Here is a 23,160-nt window from a genome sequence, read left to right as displayed (position 1 = left end):
CGTCTATACATAAATACTTTTATGCATGTGTAATCTAAACATAGCAAATAGCTGAGGCTATTTTCTAAGGTGTTTGGCTTAGTGAACCTTTTTTACATCTTAATAGTTTTAAAATCAAATACACAGCAGTCTTTATTTGGGTGTATGTTATCACAGAGGGATAAAAATCAGTAATGGGACTGGAAACAGTATACCCACTAAGTTAAATTAAGTCATTGGTTAAAACACCAAACTATTCCAAACCATTTAAGAGATATGCCCCCACTAAATTCCCTCTGAATTTAGTAATTTACAGATGCTGTGTTTCATATTCCTGTTCTCCCCTTTGTGCCCGCTCCTTTGCAAACATTCTTTTCACACCAAATTCTTACAACTGAATCAGAACCACAGAAAATCCAACACCTTTTCTCTCCTCCGCACATGGCTACAAAAATTCTAATAGTAACAAGAGTTTGAAAGACATACCTCTATATACTTTTTACTAGCATTGCATTTGCAAATTTACTTGAACTTACTTTTTTTAAAAAACAGCATCTCTATGGCTTCCTGTCCTTCAGGGTTCCTTCTAAGGTATGAATGCTAAGAATTTTCTTTTCAGCTGCCTATATTTCATCAGCCTAGATAATTAACCATCTTTTATACTAAATTTGTCATATGCTGACAAAGTCAAAGACCTGTAATAAACTAGACAAACAAAAACTTCCTCTTAGCGGGACTAACGCTGTTAAAGGCAAGTGGTTTCGTTTCCATTAAAACTATATTCCTGCCTGTTAAGTTACTGAGGTAACTCCAAAAAATTAAGTAGTAAAAAAGATCTCCATGGGATGTGCCCTAACACAAGTTCTACTCTGCCTATTCAACCAGCACCGTAATTTTTAACATTCACTTAGCACCTATGAGTAATTAAACAGGCATCATCTGAGAATATTCCAGTCGCTAAATAGTACCTCATTATTAATTAGTACTGTCATGGCTCTCTGACTCTTTCTCTGCTCAGTTCTAGTAATATCTTAGCAGTGATAAAGTAGTGTTTTGCCCAAGTAGTTATTCCCATTTTGTTTCACTTCGACTGAAACAAACATTTGATTTTCTTTCATCACGTGCTGTCATATGGTGATATGGATTCAATAACTTAATCATAATGACCCCCAAGGTTAAGAAGAAAAAAAGGATCATTCAGCATCTCTCTTCTACCTTTTACTTTCCATGTTAAGAGGGAAACAAAACCTTCAAAGGAGCAAGCCAAGTAGCTTTTCCCCTTCTCTAAACGTTACTGGAAATAAGGCATTAGAGGTGATTAGTGCTAATCTCACTTCTGTTCTCTCCTTTACTCCTTGACATCACTGTGTTCTACATGCAGTCCTCCAGGTCACCTGCTTCAACACCATCAGTTCATTCACAACAAAGATTTACTGGACCCTCTCTCAAACGTACTGATTCAAAATCTCAGGAGGAAAGTAATGAAGGTCTACATTTTTAAACGTAAGCTTCCCAAGTGAGGGTTACTCACCAATAAGCTTAAGAACCACTACCCTATATATTATACAAAATAGCTGCCCAATGTTATAATTTTAGTTGTCTTGGTATCAGAAGGTCAGCAGAGGATTAGGGTACATCAGCTAAGCATGGTGGCTCATGCTTGTAATCCCAGCACTTTGGGAAGCCAAGGCGAAAAGGATTACTTGAGGCCAGGAGTTGAGAGAGCAGCCTGGGCAACACCGCAAGACCCTGTCTCTACAAAAAAAATTTAAAAATCAGCTTAGTGCACTAGTAGTGTAGTCCCAGCTACTTGGGAGGCTGAGGCGGGAGGATCACTTTACTCCTGGAGTTGGAGGTTACAGTGAGCTATGATTGAGCTACTGTGTGCCTGGACAGCAGAGCAAAACTTGTCTCTTAAAAAAAAAATTAGGATAAATAAGTTTTAAGAGAGAGTCTATTGCCAACTATCTGAGTGAGTTACATTAAAAACCTGTTACAAATAAAAAAGTATATGAGATGACAGCACTCTGGAAAAAGTGCATCTGTAAAACCAAAGGTTTGGACTACATAGTATTTAAGATCCATTCTAGCTCTAAAATCCTGACTTTGTTTTTGTCTCCTCATATTGACAGTGGATGGAATGCAAATACATGTTTGCATTCCAGAGAATAAGAGGTTCCAAAGCTACCCCTAGTCTTGGTAGATGGCCCATAAAAACATGCTCTGTTGATCTGATTTTAACAACTCTAAAAAAAAATCCTATGCTACACATATTCCTAAGTCCCTGTTCACAACTGGTCATTCTCCAATCTTGCCTTGGTACTTATTCTGTTGTAACTGTACTTACATTCCAGAACAAGAAACAGCTTTGCTAAACAAAGATTAGACTCACATATGCCATTACCTACAGTTTAATGTGTCAAGAAAGGGCAGACAACTAAGTTGAGTATTCAGGCTGAGGGCTTCTTTCCACCACCACAAGCTAAGCTCCATGAAGGCAGGGAATTTTGTTTACCTAGTATCTAGCACCTAGCTCAGTGTCTGACGCATATTTGGCAGTCAATGAATATTTGCTGAGTGAATAAATGAATGAGTAGATGTCATGAACTAATTTCTTTTTCAGTTACCTATATTATTCTATTACATACCTTAAAGTAAAAGCCCACTCAAAGAAAAAGTATATGGTTTTTGACAGCAAAGACTTCAAGGGCCTCAAAGGGTGTTAATACTGTTTAAAAATAAAGTATACAACCCTCATCAAAGAGGGCTTTCTAGTATTCAACTTCTCAAAATTTCTTCGGGGATTCCAGAAAAAAAATGGACTGGGGAGCAATTCAGACTTTTGTCTCCAAAGACTGGAATGCTTATAAATTGACTCACTCTCTGTTTCCAGATTGCTATATATGCTCAAACCTAATTCCATGCCTGGCTTTTAAGATCTGGCCTCCCCTGTACTCTACCCAAGACATTTGGGCTCATAACTTTTTTATGAATGGAGGGCTAACCTAGTTAAAAAGTAAACTTCAGTCTGTTCCATTGAAAAACAAAACAAAACAAAAATCAGCCAGGCACGGTGGCTTACGCCTATAATCCCAACACTTTGGGAGGCCAAGGTGGGAGGACTGTTTGAGCTCAGGAGTTTGAGAGACCAACCTGGGCAATGTAGGGAGAACCCATCTCTACACAAAATTTAAAAATTAGCTGGGAGTGGTGGCACATACCTGTGGTCCCAACTACTCAGGAGGCTGAGGAAGGATTGCTTGAGCTCAGGAGATGGAGGCTGTAGTGAGCTGTGACCATGCCATTACATTCCAGCCTGGGCAAAGAGCAAGACCTTACCTTAAAAAATAAGTAAATAAATAAATAAATTTAAAAACTCAGGACACCCCTCCAAAAAATGGTATCTCAACTCCAGCCTGAGCAAAAAAGCAAGACCTCATCTTTTTTTAAAAAAAATCACTATTCTACTTACATTGACAAATACATGATCCACTTTAAGGGGCTGATTTAAAAAAAAAAAAAAAAAAAACAGTTTTAAACACTACAGTTTGGGATGAATAACTTCCAATATTTGAGTACATACTATGTGAAAGACACTATGCTAGGTATCAAAAATCCAAAGCTTAAGTAACACTGACCAAGACACATGAGGTAAAACAGACACAGACGCAACTAACCCTAAAATATGTGACACCATGAGGTGTCATCATAGAGGCATAAACGAGGCACCTCCACATCACAACTAGAGTGGCAATGCATTTCAGCAGAGGGCTTGGAGCAGGGAATTCCACAAGAGTACTGATATTTTAATTGAGGTCTCATAGAATGAATGGAAGAAAATAAGGGCATTCTGTGCAGTGATAAGACCATGAGCAAATCCATCCAATTCTGAGAGCCTGTTCTGTATGCACCAGATGCTACACATACAAAGATGGAAGCCAGCCCCCACCCTCAAGAAGCTCAGTCACACGGGGGAAGAAATGAATCAATAAATGTACTGATCTGACAAACAAGGAATAGATCAGCACTCTCCAGCATGCTCATGACACACTGTAGTTTTGGTATGACTCCATCAAAGGATCCAATGATGACTCAACCATAAGCAAATAACCCAATCCAATGCCACAAAAGTCAGTAACAGAGTATCAAAAGATTAGGTTGCTTTCCTGGAGGTAGCATACAAATTCAGTTTTGACACATCAGTATGAAACTGGAAATACCCAAGAGGGGCAGAAAAAGGAATGAAAATACATGACATATTCAGATATAGCAGATGTCTGAACACTAAAAACGAAGAATACGCAATAGAGACTGTAAGTGTCCTTTAAAGAAAAAGTTTGACTATGTCTAAAAGATGTTTGTGTGTCTGGGAACTTTAGTACAGCAAAGCAGTGACAAGAGATGTGGCTAAAAATTTTGGCTGGGGTTGAATTCTGAAAACTCTTGAATAGCAGGTAAATGCCAGACTCACCCTCCTTTGAACAATTTCAACACTAAACAGGACTGAGGGGAAAAATAAATCAAAGATTTTACACTTAAGTAGCATTTATTGATCACATAATTTGAGTCAGGACTTAGTTATTAAATCCTCACAATCCTGAGGGTTATCATCCAGTGTTATAAATAAGAAAAAAGTTCAGATAAGTCACTTGCCCTCAAAACACACAATTTATTAAAGTATCAGAACTGGGATTCTAAGAGTCTAGATTCGTAAGTTACTACTCCTTCCATTACAAAACAATAACTGTCTCTGTGGTGAAGTATAATTTTTTAAAGTCAATTGTTTTGAAATAGCAAACTAGTAATAATAATAATAAAGTCAAGGAAATGCACTCATTTTCTTAAGCATGTTTCATCCCCCACTGGATATATATCCTCAGCCTAAGCTCATTACTTATGAATGTGTTCACTTTTAGTCAATTCAAGTCACAGAAAAAGTTTAGAAAACAGATAATCAGTAAAAAGTGACAGTTGTGAGAACTCCCAGCTGAGAGTGAGCCCATATTAATGTCTATACACTTGTATCTGCTGCACACTGATTCATCTGGGGTGAGAAGAAGATTGATGAACTAACTCATAAAAACGTCTATCAGCTTCTTTTCACCGATGGGAATAACAAGATAATCTGTGGTTTATAAACAGTGTGATTTTGCACCTTGCATTTTTTACAAATCCTAATAGTTTTACCTTCTGTTGTGAGAATTTCGGAAGGAAGTCCCTTAACATTCTACAAACAGTTGATATTTTCTGCCACCATTTTATTTTACGACTCTTTATAAAGTGCTGCTGACAATACTTACATAACTAAGCTCTCTGTAAGTAAAATTATTAAAATTTATTAAAAACTTTTCATGAATTCTTATGCTCTCCAAAGTAGAAATTTTATAAATTACAGTAACAATTGTTAACTGGCTGATATACTTTCCTCAGAGAGAATTCCAAATCTTGCAAGACTGAACTTACAACACAAAAAAAGCTTCTCTAGGATTTACACCTTCCAGCCTAGGATCTCTGATGTTATCTGTTACATGAAGCACTGCTCTTTGCACTTCACACACAAAGATACATAATTCCAAAACTCTCAGACCAGATGAGTTTTTGAAGTCAGAATTTTGGATTTTAGAAAATAATGCAATATAGATAGACCATTAATAGTAATTCCCCTTTATCCACGGTTTTGCTTTCCACAATTTCAGTGACCCACAGTCAACTACTGTCCAAAAATAACTGTTCACATAAGTTTTATTGCAGTATATTGTATATTCTATATTATTAATATCTTACTGTGCCTAATTTATAAACTTTATCATAGGTATATGTGTATAGAAAAAAATGCAGTATATACAGCATTCAGTACTGGGGGTCTTGGAATGTATCTGCCACAGATAAGGGGCAACTGCTGTATTTTGTAACAATTTCAGCAGGATCAGTGCTAGCATTCTATAATTAAACATTTAATATTTCTGCAGCAAAATCTGACTATACATATTATAAATACAGGTTGGGTTTTATATCACTTGTCATACAAATGAGCGCGCGTGCGTGCGCGCGCGCGCGCACACACACACACACACACACACACACACAAAACCTTAGTATTTTGAGCCTTTTGGATTAAGATAACCGTGGAGTTACATGAATTCATTCAACTCAGACCATGAGGCATGAGGTGGATCCTATTATCTCCTTTATAAAGACACAAAAACTGAGGCACAGAGACATTAAGCACCTATCCACTGTCACACAGCTAGTAAGCAATGTAGCCAGGATGATGTCAACAGGATGGCTTCAGAGTCCACGCATTTAACCACTATGCAATACTGTCTTTTCATGTACTTAACAAAAGCATTAAATGTATATTAATAGTATGCACAATTGTTTATTATTTAGAGCTTTTGTGGCTGCATTGTAGGGTATGGTTTTTAAGAAAACCCTATATAGGTATTAAGGACCATTTTCCTAACTCCTTCTAAAGAAACTGAAAATTACCTTTAGGTAAATAGTAGTATTTCTGAAACATCTTTTTGTTATAACTGAATCCTTTAATCATAGGAAAAAATAAAGTCAATGATATAGGCAGAAGTCTCTTTTTTTTTTTTTTTTTTCAATGTAAAAATAAAACTGAAAATTCATATGTCAAGGCATACCAAGTATCCAAAAGACTCCAAACAAGCCAAAATTTAAAAAAAAAGAAAAAAAGAAAAAAAATATATACATACACACACACAGAAAATGCTAACTAACGTAAGTTAGGAAAAAGGAACTAACCTGAAGTATTCTAATTTTATTGGAGAAATCAGTGATACACAAATTCTAACATGTCTGTAGGAATAAAACCTTGAAACAATCTCAGCATTTGTACAACGGAACTGGTATGAGAGCTCTCAAGTTAAAGGGAAAAAAGAATTTCACTGACATCATGCGCCAGTCTTCTTACACATGCAACAGTTGTTAAAGGTATACTGTTTCTCTGTAATGATCTGGATTTGAGAAAAACATCACCCTCTCAAAAATCAGACTACTTCTTTGCATTACTTTCCGTATGAGGCAAGAGACTTGGATTCCTAATAAGCTTTCCTACTTAAGAAAGTGAGGATCTCTAGGAACGTATCTTCCCAGCTCATATATAAGAATTAGTTCTTGGCTGGGCACAGTGGCTCACACCTGTAATCCCAGCATTTTGGGAGGCCAAGGTGGATGGATCATGAGGTCAGGAGTTCAAGACCAGCCTGACCAACATGATGAAACCTCGTCTCTATTAAAAATACAAAAATTAGCTGGGCGTGGCAGTGTGGCAGCACACACCTGTAACCCCAGCTACTCAGGAGGCTGAGGTAGAAGAATCACTTGAACCCAGGAGGTGGAGGCTTCAGTGGGCCAAGATTGCACCACTGCATTCCAGGCTGAGGAACAGAGTGAGACTCCGTCTCAAAAAAAAAAAAAAAAAAAAAAAAAAAAAAAATTAGTTATTTAACTTGCATATTCTCTGCTTCCATTACCAGTCAGCTGATTTGGTAATAAAAATCATTCATTCCACATCTAGCTTACTAACTTGATGAGAAGACTGCAGTTGTATGGGTAATGGAGTCTGACAGGTCTGGGTTCAAATCCCAGCTACTGCAATTACTTACTAGTAGAGTGACTTAGGCAAAGAGCTTTACTTTGGCCCCATTATCTTTCTGATTTGCAATAATGGGATGCTATTGAAGGGCTATTAAAAATGAGATAGTGCCAGCCAGTCCATAAGAAATGCTAGTACACAGTAACTACCACTATTAGTAACGGGTTAGCATTGTATAGGATTTTAGCTGACTTGGAGTGGCAACTTTACTAAGGTAGGAAGTGAGGCTAAGAGTTAAATTAATCTCAGAAACAAAACACAAGGATGGCTCCAAATAGTAACATTTGTAGGTAAATCAATTTTTTCCCCACAGGTTCCTAAAATAAAATCTCTTGGTGTGTGTAAAATGATCTTACGATTTAAAAAATGCACAGATGGAGAATGGGAAACCACATCAAAAGAGATGATCCCTTTTATTTAAAACTACGTATGACCCTTCCCTGCACAGAAACCAGCATTTTGTCCTTCTAGCTTTTATCATCTCTCTAGTTCCTCTAGGCAGAAATAACTTAAATCCATACTCTCATATGGTTACAGTAGCAGGTATGAGCAAAAGATGTACTTCTTTAGAGCTAGTTACAAAGGGTAAGTGGCTCTAGGAACTAAGAAAAACAAACACCACCTAGAAACCTTCTACCTTTTTTTGGAAATGTCAGTAAAGCTACAAGTTCAGAGAGATGCACACTAATCTGAACAAGAAAGATTCCAAAGGAATTTAAGTGCATTAGGCCGATTAGATGGTAAATTAATATGCAGTTTTGCTCTGGGTCAGTGATATATCTCAGAGATCAATAATCTAATCCAATATGTAGGTAACTGAGGAGGGAGTACAGAAAGGTAAAATGGGAAAGCATAGCCAAAAAATATTTAAGTACTGAACTAAATTAACATTTCTATCTAAATAACTCATAATAGCATTGTGATATATCTCCATTTTAAACATTTACTTGAAGTTCATGACTGGGCCACTGTAGTGGCTCACTCCTGTAATCCCAGCACTTTGGGGAGGCTGAGGCAGGAAGATAACTTGAGCCCAGAAGTTCGAGACAAGCCTGGGCACACAGTGAAACCTGGTTCTACAAAAAAAAAACAAAACAAAAATTAGCCAGTTGTGGTGGTGCATGCCTGTGGTCCCAGCTACTCAGGAGGCTGAGATGGGAAAATCATTTGAGCCTGAAAGATCAAGGCTACAGTGAGCCAAGAAAGAAAATGTGGGCCAGGCACAGTGGCTCACACCTGTAATCCCAGCACTTTGGGAAGCTGAGGCAAGAGGATTACTTAAGCCTAGGAGCTGGAGGCTACAGTGAGCCATGATTGTGCCACTGCACTCCAGCCTGGGTGATACAGCAAGACCGTGTCTCTAAAAACTTTTTTTAAAAAGGAATAAAAATGTTCTTAAAAACTAAGTTATTAATGCAAGCTATCCTCTTTCTCCATTCCATTTCATTCCCTATAGAGAGAAAACAGATTGGAAAGTAAGGTCAGTGCTAAAGACTGAGTTTGTTAGTTGGCAATCAACTCTGAATGGGTATTAAGACGTAAGACAGAAAATTATCAAAATTAACCTTGATGTTTCAAACTTGTGGTATAGATACCTAACGAGATTACTAGATAGCAGAGTTCAAAGAAGCAGATAATTCTCTTTGAAGACAGTGGGAGAATTCTGGAGTCATCAAGGCACCAATTATTACGGAAATCAGAAGATATGAAGTCTGTAAGACCAAGAAAGACATGTATTCCAGGGCTAACCTTAAAAGGGAAAGGAAACACTTAAGAGGAAAAATACATACATTCTGAACAAACAAAAGGCTACTAAGAGCACTAAGAGAACCAAAATTTGAGAAATGAAAATTGGAGTCTAGAAACAAAGAGGGAACAATTAATAGCTATAATGAGATAGCAGAGAATAAGGAGAGAGTTAAGAGGCTCTCAATCAGAATGAAGTTTTTTGTTTTAACTTTCTGGAGGCTTACAAGCTTCCATTATCTAGAATGATTAAACAAAGCAGTACTTTAGAGTGGGATTCTTGAGCAGCAATCTAGCCTACTTTTCAAAATTCCCTTGACCTATAAATCTAATGTATTTGACAAGGTGCGTTTTATAATGCTTTCAGTCATGTGTTTTACAAACTCCCTTTAGACCAGCAAAATCGCAAATCCCACAACACTTAGCAAATCTAGCCAATAGGTAAGCATATTCTAGATAATATGTCCTTTAAAAACAACCAAATATAGTATTTTTTTTTTTTTAAAAAAAGCAGCTATTTTATTTTTTTTGAGATGGAGTCACCCAGGCTGGAGTGCAGCGGCATGATCTTGGCTCACCGCACCCTCTGCCTCCCGGTTCAAGCAATTCTACAGGTGCATGCCACTACATCTGGTTAATTTTTGCATTTTTAGTAGAGACAGGGCTTCACCATGTTGGCCAGGCTGGTCTTGAATTCCTTACTTCAGGTGATCTGCCCGTCTCTGCCTCCTAAAATGCTGGGATTATAAGCATGAGCTAAAGCACCTGCTCAAAACAGCTATTTTAGTAGTGTCATTTTTAATAAAGAAAAAGTTAAGCGGCAAAAATATGCTTCTGTAGTTAGAATCATGGATCTTTAATTATGACACTTAAGACTCTATGGATTATTTACAAAGGAACTAAGAAAGGCCTAAACCTGCTGAAGATTATGAAGGCAGCAATGACAGAAGATCTGCTAGAGCTAAGCATTCCTGTCTCTGGTGTAGTGCTGTACGTCCTCAACTATGCCTCTGCAGCAATAGCCTTCCTCCTCATCTTAGGATTATTGGTACTGAGAAAATTTAACATACAGAATACAAAAGTCACTATCCTATTTCCCTAAGGAGAAAACTTTAGAAATCCATCCAACCAAAAACTTAATTTTGCCTTTTCCTTCAGTGTTCAAGAACAAAAAATGTATCTAGTAGCTCTAAGTGGACAAAAGGACAAATGAAAACTCTAGAATGCTTAACCAAGCTATAACAAGTTTGGGCACTATCTGGTATCACCCTACTGAAACTTTCCTTAGTAACTCCCCTACACCCCACAACAAAGGACTAGAAGGAAGGAGCTGAATTCCTACTGTTTTGGAGGCTGAAATGATGACCTGTTTGCCTCCCACTCGCCCTGCTCTGATGGTACAGGGTAGTGCTTTGCCATAAAAATGTTACTGACACCTAACAGAGCTGAGACCAACCTCTGGGGTATTACAGTTGAGAAAATTATGGTGAGAAAACAAAGTCGGATCTACAGGTCATCCATAGCCTATACTTTATAACAGCTTAGAGTGTAAACAATTTTAATCACAGAACACTTTCCTGTCCCTAAAGTGTATTTATGCTGAGTTCAGCATTCAGTCTTTACACAGTTCCTTCATGAATGTTATTTTTTCCCTGCTACATTTATAAGCTCTTTGAAGTTAATAATCATGTCTCTTACTTTTTGTATTTTCATGATATCTATATATTCTAGGCACAGAGTAAATAATAAACATGTACACATTAATTCACTCACAGCAGTTACCATAAACCAATGAAACCAAAGTAATCATGGGGATGTGACAACAGAGATTTTCTAATAAAGAAGAAAAAAACACACCAAAAAAACCCATCAATGCTGTAATTTCAGGAATCCTGCTGTGATAAAAGAAGCAAGTGGAGTTGGGCTTTCCTAGAACCTTCTTTGCCCCACCTTTGCAGATTATCCTTAGTATAAACTTGCAGTGTGTTAAAACTCAGGTATCTATGTTTTATACAGAAATTTGCAAGGTAAGGACCAAAATATCTCAGTGCAATTAAAATTACAGATTCTTCCCATTAAAAGAACTAAATGGGAACTCCCTGTGATAATTTCTCAAAGTTCTCATTAAAAACTTAAGAAAAAGGTAAATAAACCAAACATCTTCATAGAAAAATTGTATTTACAACTCCATTCAAAAGCAGTTTTTAAAAGCAAACACAAAGTAACACTGAAGGTGAAAAATCTATGCTCACCCAAAGCTGCCAGATCTAATAAATTACTGACAGAATACTGCATCAAAAATAAGGCAATAACCCAAAATATACCATTAAAGATTTCTCCATCATCACAACTAGATAGAATGAATCTATCTAGGAGCAAGTGATACGCTTTATTCACTTTCACCATGTCTGAAATCTTTAAGGACAGAAGTGATAAAATGTTATCTTCATTCTTCATTAGACTTGAACACTTGAAGGAAAATAATTTCTAAAGCACAAAGAGGTAAAGAGGTATAATCTTTCAAAAAGATATTCAGTGTTCAAAATTCAAGAATGCAATATCAATACACAACGGGCATTAGGTGAATATACATAATACAGTGAGAGCAAATTAATTTATTTAGTACTTTTTCCATTCCATATCATCAGGAGGGTTGATTTCAACTTTCCTTTTACCTACATCAGACCAGTTGGTACTCAAAACTGTACCACCCGACTCCATCTGCAATGAAAAATTAAAATGAGATTAATTCCTGGACCATATAATCAAAATAGAATATTTTTCTAAAAATGTTCCAAGCATAGAGCCCCAAATATTGGTTATTATATATAGCTCAATATAAACTCTATACTATATATATATATATATAACAGATTACACACAGACAAAATACATAGCTCAATATAAACTCAAAACAGTATTTTTATTTAATTTTAGGCATTCCAGAGGTTAACAAGTTAAATAAAATCTGAAAAGGAAATCCTAAAGTAGTCAGGGAGGTGCACTACATCCTTTGCTAATGAGCATAGATATATATGGGGAAAAACGACCTTCAAATGAAGGTTCAAATTAAACTACCTTCAATTATTAGCTACCCCAAAACAGTGATTATTGTAATTTATTTTGCTGAAGACCATAAAGACCAGTCAAAATAATCTCTTTCTATACCAGCTGAAGAGAACTTTAAGGCCTCTACTTTGTGCTCTCTTTGTGCCAAACACAAGCAAGTTTATCCAAAATTCTTTAAAAATCAAGGTACATATATGCAGGTATAGAAAGTCAGTGTCTCAGTGAAAAATTGGTCATTTATTTACCATCTGCTGAATATACCACCCACTAACAACCCAAGAATATTCATTAATATATTTAAAAAACATCTGGACATTTCTTATTTTAACATGATAAAAATCAATGGATTTGAACCACAGCAAAGAATAGTGCAAATTATTAAAATATAAACACATAAAAATAACCAATTGGGTTAGTGGCCCATGTATACAGTTATACATCCTACACACTGGAACCTCAATGTAACCCCATGTCCGACACGCTCTACTGAGCTCCCTTACATGGGCTTTTTTGCACGGCTGTGATTTTTGTATCCTTAGTCATCTTCCAAACATGAAATGTCATCACCTCTCTGTGGCTTTACTCTGACCTCTTATTTCTCTATTCCTGTAAATTCGTCTATGTAAGCCTAATTACCACTTACATAACATGTGTCCCACTGCATTGTTGCAATTTAAGGTTCTGTCTTCTTATATCTGCTTTCCACCCTCGACTTCAACTAATGCTGAGAGCTCATTAAGGGCAAGGAGTACATTTTACTAATATTCATATCCCAGTTCTAAGCACAGTGGCCTAGCACATAGTAGGCTTTAAATAAAATGACTGAATTACATTTGACAAATCTGTATAATAAACTACCCCAAGGTTGAGTGTAGTGGCTCACGCCTGTAATTCCAGCACTTTGGGAGGCTGAGGCGGGCAGATCACCTGAGGTCACGAGTTCAAGACCAGCCTGGCCAACATGGTGAAACCCCGTCTCCACTACAAAAATTAGCTGGGCGTAGTGGCATGCGCCTGTAGTCCCAGCTACTCCAGAGGCTGAGTCATGAGAATCACTTGCATCTGGGAGGCGGAGGTTGCAGTGAGCTGAGATCGTGTCACTGCACTCCAGCCTGAGTGACAGAGCGACACTCTCTCTCAAATAAATAAACACACACACACAAACTACCCCAAGAGGACCTTCAGTTATAAAACTGAAAAAAAGTAGATTAGTTTACAATCTGACCATATTTGCTGATGACACTTATCGTGCTCCGCCCCCTGCCACCACATCTCTAATAGACTGCAGGGCAATTTAGCATTTCCCTGTGATTATTTTGTATATCTTGGTCTTTTGTCCCAACTAGATAAGGAGATTACAGAGAAAGAGGTCTAGTTTCTTTCGTATTCCCCTGGTATAGTCCAGATCAATGTTGCTGCACAGATGGCTTATTTTATGGGTATACATAATTTGGTTATAATTGTCAAAGTTTCTATATGAAAATGATTGCAGATTCTATCTTTGATCTTTGATTTGATGTGACTTGACATCTTTGATCTGACATACTGCTACTTTTGTCTACCATACTTTCAAAAGTCAAAAGTGAGAACGACTTCTCCTGGGAAGATCGAGTAGATGTACTGTTCCTATTCTTCCAAGTAGCAAATCGAAACAGCCTACACGCTACATATGAAACAAAGATAAAATGACTCTACGAGGGGCCAGGTGCAGTGGCTCACACCTATAATCCCAGTACTTTGTGAGGGCAAGGCAGGAGGATTGCTTAAGTCCAAGAGCTCAAGAACAGCCTGTTCAACACAGCGAGACCTTATCTCTATACAAAAAAAAGAAGAAAAATAGCCAGGTGTGGTGGCACACACCTATAGTGCCAGCTACTGAGGAGGCTCAGGTGGGAGGATCACTTGAGCTCAAGGTTGCAGTGATTCATGATCGCACCTCTGTATTCCAGCTGGAACAACAGAGCAAGATCCTGTCTAGAAAAAAAAAATAAAGACACCAAAAGGTAAAGTGAAGACAGACCTACCAAGGACCTTGGGACTCAAGAAATGATGTGGTGGCAAATTCTGGGTTTTCCTTTTGCCTCATATATCCTAGACTTGGAGCTGAAGAAGCTGGAAACACCAAGGAGCACAAACAAGAAAAAAAAGTCCCAGCAAACCCCTGCTCTCTCTTGCCAAGAGATCAGGAAAGGACGCTGCCTAGGAAAACAGAAAACTTTCAGACAACAGGCCAGGCATGGTGGCTCATGCCTGTAATCTCAGCACTTCGGGAGGTCAACATGGGAGGGGACTGCTTGAGCTCAGGAGTTCAAGACCAGCCTGGGCAATATGGGGAGACCTCGTCTCTAAAAAAATAAAAAAAAATTAACTGGGCATGGTGGCGCATATCTGTGATCCCGGCTACTCAGGAAGATTACTCGAGCCCAGGAGGTCAAGGTTGCACTGAGCCATGATCGCACCACTACACTCCACCCTGGCGACAGAGGGAGACCCTGTCTCAAAAATGAGTGAACACACAGAAATAGATAGTAAATGTACATCTTAAGAACCTAAAAAAATAAGAACAAAATGCACCTAAAGCAAGCAGAATAATAATAATAATAGAAATAAATAAAATGTAGAACAAAAAATAGAGAAAAAAATGAAACAAAGAGCTAATTCTTTAGGAGAAAAAAATCAATAAAATAAGCAAATCTAGCCGATGGGTAAGCATATGCTAGATAAGGTATCCTTTAAGCCTCTAGGAGACTAAGAAAAAAGAGAAAACACACAAATTACCATTATAAGAATGGTAAAAAAGTATCACTATAAACCCTGCAGACATCAAAAGAGTAAGCAAGGCCGGGTGCAGTGGCTCACTACTGTAATCCCAGCACTTTGGGAGGCCAAGATGGGTGGATCGCTTGAGCTCAGCAGTTACAGACCAGACTGGGCAACATGGCAAAACCCCATATCTACAAAATAAAATAAAATAAAAATACATTAGTTGGACATGGTGGCACATACCTGTAGTCCCAGCTACTAGAGAGGCTGAGATGAGAGGATCACTTGAGCCTGGGAAGCTGAGGCTGCAGTGAGCTATGATCATACCACTATACTCTAGCCTGGGCGACAGAAAAATGCCATCTCAAAAAAGACAAAAAACAAACAAAAAGAATAAGGGACTAAATAAACACTGACAACTTGGACACAATGGATCAGTTTATCAGAAACACAAACCACAAGTCACCCATATGAAATAGACAATTTGAACAGTCCGATAAAAACTTTAGGTTAACTAAATTCATAACTTCAAATCTCCTAGTAAAGAAATCTCCAGTTTCACTGGTGAGTTCTGCCAAATACTTAAAAAAAGGTTAACACCAATTATACACAATATCTTCTAAAAAATAGAAGAGGATGAAATGCTTCCTAATTCATTTTACAAAGTATTACTCTGACGCCAAACCAAAGATAGCACAAAAAGTACAGACTCATATTCCTCATGAATATAGACACAATAACCCATAACAAAACATTAGAAGATAGAATTGAGAGATACACTATATGACAAAGTAGGGCTCATGCAAGACTGTCTCAATACTTGAAAATCAATCATATTAATCATATAAAATCATATTAACAAGCTAAGGAAGAAAAATCATATAATCCTATCAACACAGAGAAAACATCTGACAAAAAGTCAATGTTAAAAGTTAATGATAAAAAAATTTCCGAAAAACAGGAATACAACAGAACTTTCATAACTTGACAAAGATCATCTACCAAAAACTTACAGTTAACATTCTAATGATGAAACAATAAATACTTTTCCCTTAAAATGGGAAGCAAGGGGGATGTCCACTCTCACTACTCTTACTCAACACAGTGCTGAAGTTGCAGCCAGTGAAATACAGCAAGAAAAGGAGATAAAAGGCATACAGATAGAAAAGGAAGTAATCAAACTCTATTTGCAGATAAATAAAACTTCCATATTTGAAGATGATTGTCCACATTAAAAAAGTAACAATCCAAAAATATTCCTACAACTGAGTCCAGCAACGTCATAGAATACAAGATAAACATAAAATTAACTGTTTAGATTCTAGTAATGAACACCAAAATTACATATACATCACTTTATTTTAAAATTTACACAGAAAGACAAATGAGTTAGAGTATCTAAAAACAATTGTGAAAATAAAGGATAAAGTAGGAGGAATGAGTCTGCCCAATTTCAGACTTATACAGCTACAGTTCAAGACAGTGGGACTGACAGAGGAACACACATATAGATCACATACAGCTCAATCTAACAGAACGGGGAACTCAGAAATAGACTCACACAAATATGCTCAACTGATTTTTGAGAAAGGTGCAAAAGTGATTCAATGAGAAGAGATAGGTGCCAGAACACTTGAACATACTATCCACCCCACAAAAAGGAATCTCAAGTTAAATCTCACACTTGACATAAAAATTCAAAATGCATCACAGACTTAAATGTAGTATGTAGGCCATGTGCTGTGGCTCACACCTGTAACCCTAGCACTTCAGGAGACCAAGGCCAAAGAACTGCTTGAGGCCGGAAGTTCGAGACTACCCTAAGCAACACAGAGACCCCCCCCATCTCTACAAAAAATTTTAAAAATTAGCCAAGCATGGCAGCATGGATGTGTAATCCCATCTACTTGGGAGGCTGAGGCATGAGATCACTTGAGCCCAGGACTTTGAGGTTACAGTGAACTGTGACTGTGCCACTATACTCCAGCCTGGGTGACAGAATGAGATCCTATCTCTAAATAAAAAATAAACGTAATATGTAAAACAATATTACTTTTATTTATTTTTTAAATAGGAGAAAGTCTTTGAGATCTAGGACTAAGCAAAGAGTTAACAGACTTGAAACTAAATGCATGATCCATAAAAAGCAGTAAATTAGACTTAATCAAAATGAAATATTTTGGCTCTATGAAAGACCCTGCTAAGAAAATGAAAACTACAAACTGGGAGAAAATATTTGCAAACTACATATCTGACAAATATTGCCAGATGTCTGATCATCAGGGATCATGGAAGGGTACAGGTGGGGTGAGTATGGCGAGACGGGCGGATCACGAGGTCAGGAGATCGAGACCATCCTGGCGAACACGGCGAAACCCCGTCTCTACTAAAAAATACAAAAAAACTAGCCGGGCGAGGTGGCGGGCGCCTGTAGTCCCAGCTACTCGGGAGGCTGAGGCAGGAGAATGGCGTAAACCCAGGAGGCGGAGCTTGCAGTGAGCTGAGATCCGGCCACTGCACTCCAGCCTGGGCGACCCAGAGCCAGACTCCATCTCAAAAAAAAAAAAAAAAAAAAAAAAAAAAAAATAGCAACATAAGCAATCCTTGGAATCCATGAAAATGTTTTCTGTATCTCTCTCTTTTTTTTTTTTTTTTTTTTTAAGAGATAGGGTCTCACTTTGCTGCCCAGGCTGAGTGTAGTGGCATGATCATAGCTCACTGCAAGCTTGTACTCCTGGGCTCAAACAATACTCCTGCCTCAGACACCTGAGTAGCTGACAGGGGCACAACACCATGACAACAAGCTACTTTTTAAATTTCTTGTAGAGACCAGATCTTACTACATTGCCCAGGCTGGTCTAGCCTCAAGGGATCCTGTGGTCTCAGACTCCCAAAGCACTGGTATTAAAGGTGTCAGCCACTGCATGCAGCCACGTTCCCTATCTTAACTGTCAATATCATGGTTGTGACATTGTACTATAGTTTTGGCAAAATGTTTCCATCAGTGGAAACTTTGTAAAAGGTTGAATCTCTTTTCTTAGGATTGCATGTGAATCTACAATTATCTCAAAACTAAAAGTTTAATGAAAACTCTTTTTTTTTTTTTTTTGAGAGGGTCTCTATTGCCCAGGCTGTGTAGTTCAGTGGCACAAAAAATAACCCACTGCAACCTTGACTTCCCAGGCTCAAGAGATCCTCCCACCTCATCTTCCCAAGTAGCTGGGACCACAGGCACATGCCACCAGGCCTAATTTTTTTTTTTTTTGGTAGAGATAAGGGTCTCTCTATGTTGCCCAGGCTGGTCTCAAGATCTTTAGCTCAAGTGATCTTCCTACCTCAGCCTCCCAAAAGTGATGGAAAAAAAAGTTTTAATTAATAGTGAGGCTAGTTGAGGTGCCTCACGCCTATAATCCCAGCACTTTGGGAGGCTGAGGTGGCTAGATTGCGTGAAGCCAGGAGTTCAAGACCAGCCTGGGCAACATGGCGCAACCCCATCTCTACAAGAAATAAAGTAGCCAGTGGGCGTGGTGGTGTATGTCTATAGTTCCAGCTACTGCAGAGGCTGAGGTAGGAGAATCACGTGAGCCTGGCAGACAGAGGCTGCAGTGAGCCGAGATCACGCACTGCACTCAAGCCTGGGCAACAGGGCAAGACCTTGTCTCTAAATAAACAAACTGTGAAAAGCACAATCATGACCAATTACCACATATTTCTTAAGTGTGAAATACCTGAGCCTCAACCACATTAACTAAATATTAAATTACTAAATACTAATTTTAACTTTCTACTGTAAATATGAATGTCTTAAAAGAGTCATATTTCCAGAGCTACTGGTATTAATAAAAGTCACATGATTACAGCTGCAAGCTAAATAATCTATAAAGTTCTACAGTGACGAATTGTTACTAAAATCTTGAGGTCTAATTTAGGTATTTATGCTGCCCTGACAAAAAGCCTGAATTCTCTTAATCAAGAGAGTTGTTAAACCAATGAATAATGTGCACCTTCTACTTGCAAACACTATTCTGGAAAGTTTCACATCTATATTCTTCATCTCTAACATTGGCACTACATACGAATCTAGAAGGGACACAACAGAAGTTCACTTGGCTACTGTGATAAATCCAAGAAAGAGGACTCCATATCAATCTAACTCACTGATAAAAAATACCTACTTAGGATAAACTACTTGTTTCTCATCTCTTCCATAAGTTTTCAACTTCCTCAAAAATTACTCTTAGAGCAAAAAGAAACGTTCAGACAGACCTTATTCAAAAAGTTCTCCCAGCTACAGTACACGCAATTTGGTCTCACATTACCGATTTTCTCTTTTAAAATATGTAAAATTTGCTCCCATATATATATATCTTAAAAAGTTTATATTCTTACAAAGGATTTGTTCATGGCACGTTTCACTTCATCAGAACCATCTGAATAGATCTGCTGAAATAATCTGTTTAAAGCTGCATCTCCCTCCAACTTTTCATTCTTTTCTTCTTCTTTGATCTCACCAACCAATTTATCCCAATTTCTTGTATAAGGAGATGATGATGGATATAGGTTCTTTACATCTGTGAAGTAAAAAAGGCAGAAGTAATTAATCAACATATTTCAATTATGTCAAGAATATGTAAACTTTGTGACCATGTATATGGAACATCTTAGCACAGTTTAGGTTACTGAATTTCAAGTATGCAGTAAGTGTCTTTCCGGTATACACATCAGTAACAAAATTTACATTTCTAAAAACTGAGTCAGTTATCATAATGTAAAATCTGGCGATTTCTTTTGAGTACAATAACTCAATAATGTGTAAACTTCTGACACATTATATAAAATTAGATTAGATTAAAAGCAGATTCTTCATGCTGATAACAGGAGAAACTAGATGAAAAATATACAGAACTTTTATGTTTTCAGGAAAGTTGCAAAGACAGTACAAACAATTTTAAAAATAAAAGTTTTTTTAAAGGATACCTATGAAATCTTTCATAACTAAGATTTTAATAAATGTTAAAAATGTGGCTTTTTCTAAAGAATTTAGTATCTTTCAGAGTATAAATAGCCTGAAAATATAAATAATCATCCATGCCACTGCATACTCACCCCACATCAAAAATATAAGATTATTTCAATAGGCAATAACAGTAAGTAATGCCTAAATGTTTAAAGTACTACACTTGATGATCTGAAGTTCAATGTCCACATGCCATACACCTAGCAAATAACAGCATTTGTAGGGCACACTGGGGTTTGTAAACAGAGGCTGCTTGCAGCCAGAAAGGCCACTGGCCCAGGGGCTCGGGGTACTGACAAGATTGCTCCAAGGACCAAAGGCATCAAGATCTTGGCACACAAATAATTAGAAAATAACTAGCCAACCTAGTAGCTATAGGAGCAGCTCTGTTCACTGTCCAATAAAAATATGACAGCCTCAAATGTGAGTCACATATATAATTTTAAAATTTCTAGTAACTACATTACTAAAAAGAATCAGGTGAAATGCAGTTTAATAATATATTTTATTTAACCTGATATATATCACATATAGTATCATTTTGACATGAAACCAACAGAGGCTGGGCATGGGGGCTCACGCCTGTAATCCCAGCACTTTGGGAGGCGCCAAGGTAGGACGATTGCTTGAGGCCAGAAGTGTGAGACCAGCCTGGGCAACACAGCGAGAACCCATCTCTATGAAAAAAAAAAAAAATTAGCTGAGCATGGTAGCACATGCCTGCAGTACCAGCTACTTGGAAGGCTGGGGTGGGAGGACTACTTGAGTCCAAGAGGTCGAGGCTACACTGAGCCATGACAGTGCCACTGCATTCCAGCCTGGCTGACAGAGCAAGACACTCTTTTTTTTTTTTGAAAAAAGAAAGAAACCAAAAACAACAAAAAGAATATATTTTACATTCTTTTCTTTTTTTCATACTAAGTCTTCAAACGGTGGCATGTATTTCACATAGCAGATCTCAATGCAGACTAGTCATATTTCAAGTGCTGAACAGGTAACGTGTGGCTAGCAGCTACTGTGTTGGACAAAACAGCTGTAGTCTTCAAAAAACCCAATTCAAAATTTCCCCATCAGCATGTATTAGGACACATTGATACTAATCTAAATGTTCCTCCCAATACTGCTCTCTATATCCCTTTTGTCAAAATAGCTGAGAAACTATTTAACATCCACTGTTTTTCTACGCTTTCTCTTCACTTGTAAACCGACTTTCTCCCTGCCCATTCCTCCTCAAAACAAGACAAAACCACACACACACCACCAACACATAGTTTTTTTCAGGGCCAAATATATTGTTTTGAAAATCCTATCCACCTTCCTTCTACTAGACATCCTTCTATCTTTGTATATTTTCACTAGAAGCCAGATAAAACAAAAAAATGCATGCCATGCATGGTAAGAGCCCGGGAAACATGGATTTAATTAATCCTAATGCTGACTCCCAGGAAGCATGAGCACAGAGGTTTTAATCTCCATTTTACAGATAACCAAGCTGGCTCTCAGACAGGTTAAGTGACTTGCCCTTATCTACAGTCTCCAGCTTGCAATACACAGGAATCTGACAAGCATATTAATTTCTTACAAAAACAGGACAGGAAGAATATCATCTTGAATATCTAAGGTGTTGAGTTTAGAAAAAACATGGTAACTATAACACTAAAAAAACTTGATCTTTAATCCCAGAAAAACTTTTAACACCTGGAGATGGTAGAACTACTACTGAGAGATGAGTAACCTCCCTGCTCATTCACTATATCAAATAACTGGCCGGGCGCGGTGGCTCAAGCCTGTAATCCCAGCACTTTGGGAGGCTGAGATGGGCGGATCACGAGGTCAGGAGATGGAGACCAACCTGGCTAACACGGTGAAACCCCGTCTCTACTAAAAAAATACAAAAAACTAAGCGGGCGCCTGTAGCCCCAGCTACTCCAGAGGCTGAGGCAGCGTAAACCCGGGAGGTGGAGTTTGCAGTGAGCTGAGATCCGGCCACTGCACTCCAGCCCGGGTGACAGAGCGAGTCTCCGTCTCAAAAAAAAAAAAAAAAAAAAAAAAAAATCAAATAACTACATAGATACTCATGTCGGCAAAGACTGTTTCCATTGTTAGAAAATGCAACAACAAGCAGTATGCAACAAGTAGACAAGTTGTTAACAGAGTAACCGGAACCAACTGAGAAGACCTAGATTTTAGTCCTAGACAATGAGAACTGCTGGATAATCTTGAGCTTAACTTTTCTGAGCCTGCAAAATGGGAGGAGTACTAAGGGGCTGCCTGTTATGCAGGGCTGTTAGAATCAAGTAAGATGCTACATTTAAAGTGATTATATTTTTTTAAACCTTTCAGCTACATATAAACCTCAGCCTCAAAACCTCTTGGAGTCAATCCTCAAAGAAGCACATACATCTTTCCAATAAAGTGGGAAGCAGATGCTTAACTAAATACCTTAAATACCAACTAGATATACTTCAGTCCTTAGAAAGTATCTGTTGGTGTTAATACCCTGATTTTGAAAATTATACCATAGACTACTTAAGAGGTAATCATTGGACTAGTTAAGACCCTATCACCGGGGGAAACTGGGTGAAAGCTACATGAGAATCTCTTATTTTTGAAACTTCTAAACATCCAAAATTATTTCTAAAGAAATAACTACATATATACACACACACACACATACACACACACGAATGATCTGTTGAATAACTTGGTGTTTTCTAAAAGGTGCCACAAGGAAATGTGTTTTCTGTTACAGAAGAAAGCAGTCAAAATCAGAAAAAGTAGCTGAGACACGTTAGCTTGTTTCAGTCATTAAATCAGACTATTACTTCTAATAAAAAGAAATTTCCCTCCACTCATTAATGAGGCTATTGCTCTAAAACATAATCTTAGGTTGTAGTTCTGAGTGTGCTGTGAATTAGTTCATTACAAAAATTCTTATTTAGTTATTGCATATACTTAAAATTGA

General features: G+C 37.7%; 1 protein-coding gene across 2 annotated transcripts in view; it reads right to left on the bottom strand.

Moving 5' to 3' along the window:
* Positions 1–11,507: 11,507 nt before the first annotated feature.
* The window catches only part of SUGT1 (SGT1 homolog, MIS12 kinetochore complex assembly cochaperone), a 36,099-nt gene continuing 24,446 nt past the window's right edge, over positions 11,508–23,160 (bottom strand). For both annotated transcript variants that reach the window (XM_007960499.3, XM_073014374.1), the window contains 2 exons: positions 19,568–19,749; positions 11,508–12,067 (listed from right to left, as the gene is read on the bottom strand). In XM_007960499.3, the coding sequence (XP_007958690.1) occupies positions 11,966–12,067; positions 19,568–19,749 (284 nt within the window). In that variant the 3' untranslated portion in view covers positions 11,508–11,965. The remainder of the gene's footprint in view (positions 12,068–19,567; positions 19,750–23,160) is intronic.

This window comes from Chlorocebus sabaeus, chromosome 3, assembly GCF_047675955.1.
Source record: "Chlorocebus sabaeus isolate Y175 chromosome 3, mChlSab1.0.hap1, whole genome shotgun sequence".
Lineage (NCBI taxonomy): Eukaryota > Metazoa > Chordata > Mammalia > Primates > Cercopithecidae > Chlorocebus > Chlorocebus sabaeus.
This window is presented reverse-complemented; position numbering and strand designations above follow the sequence as displayed.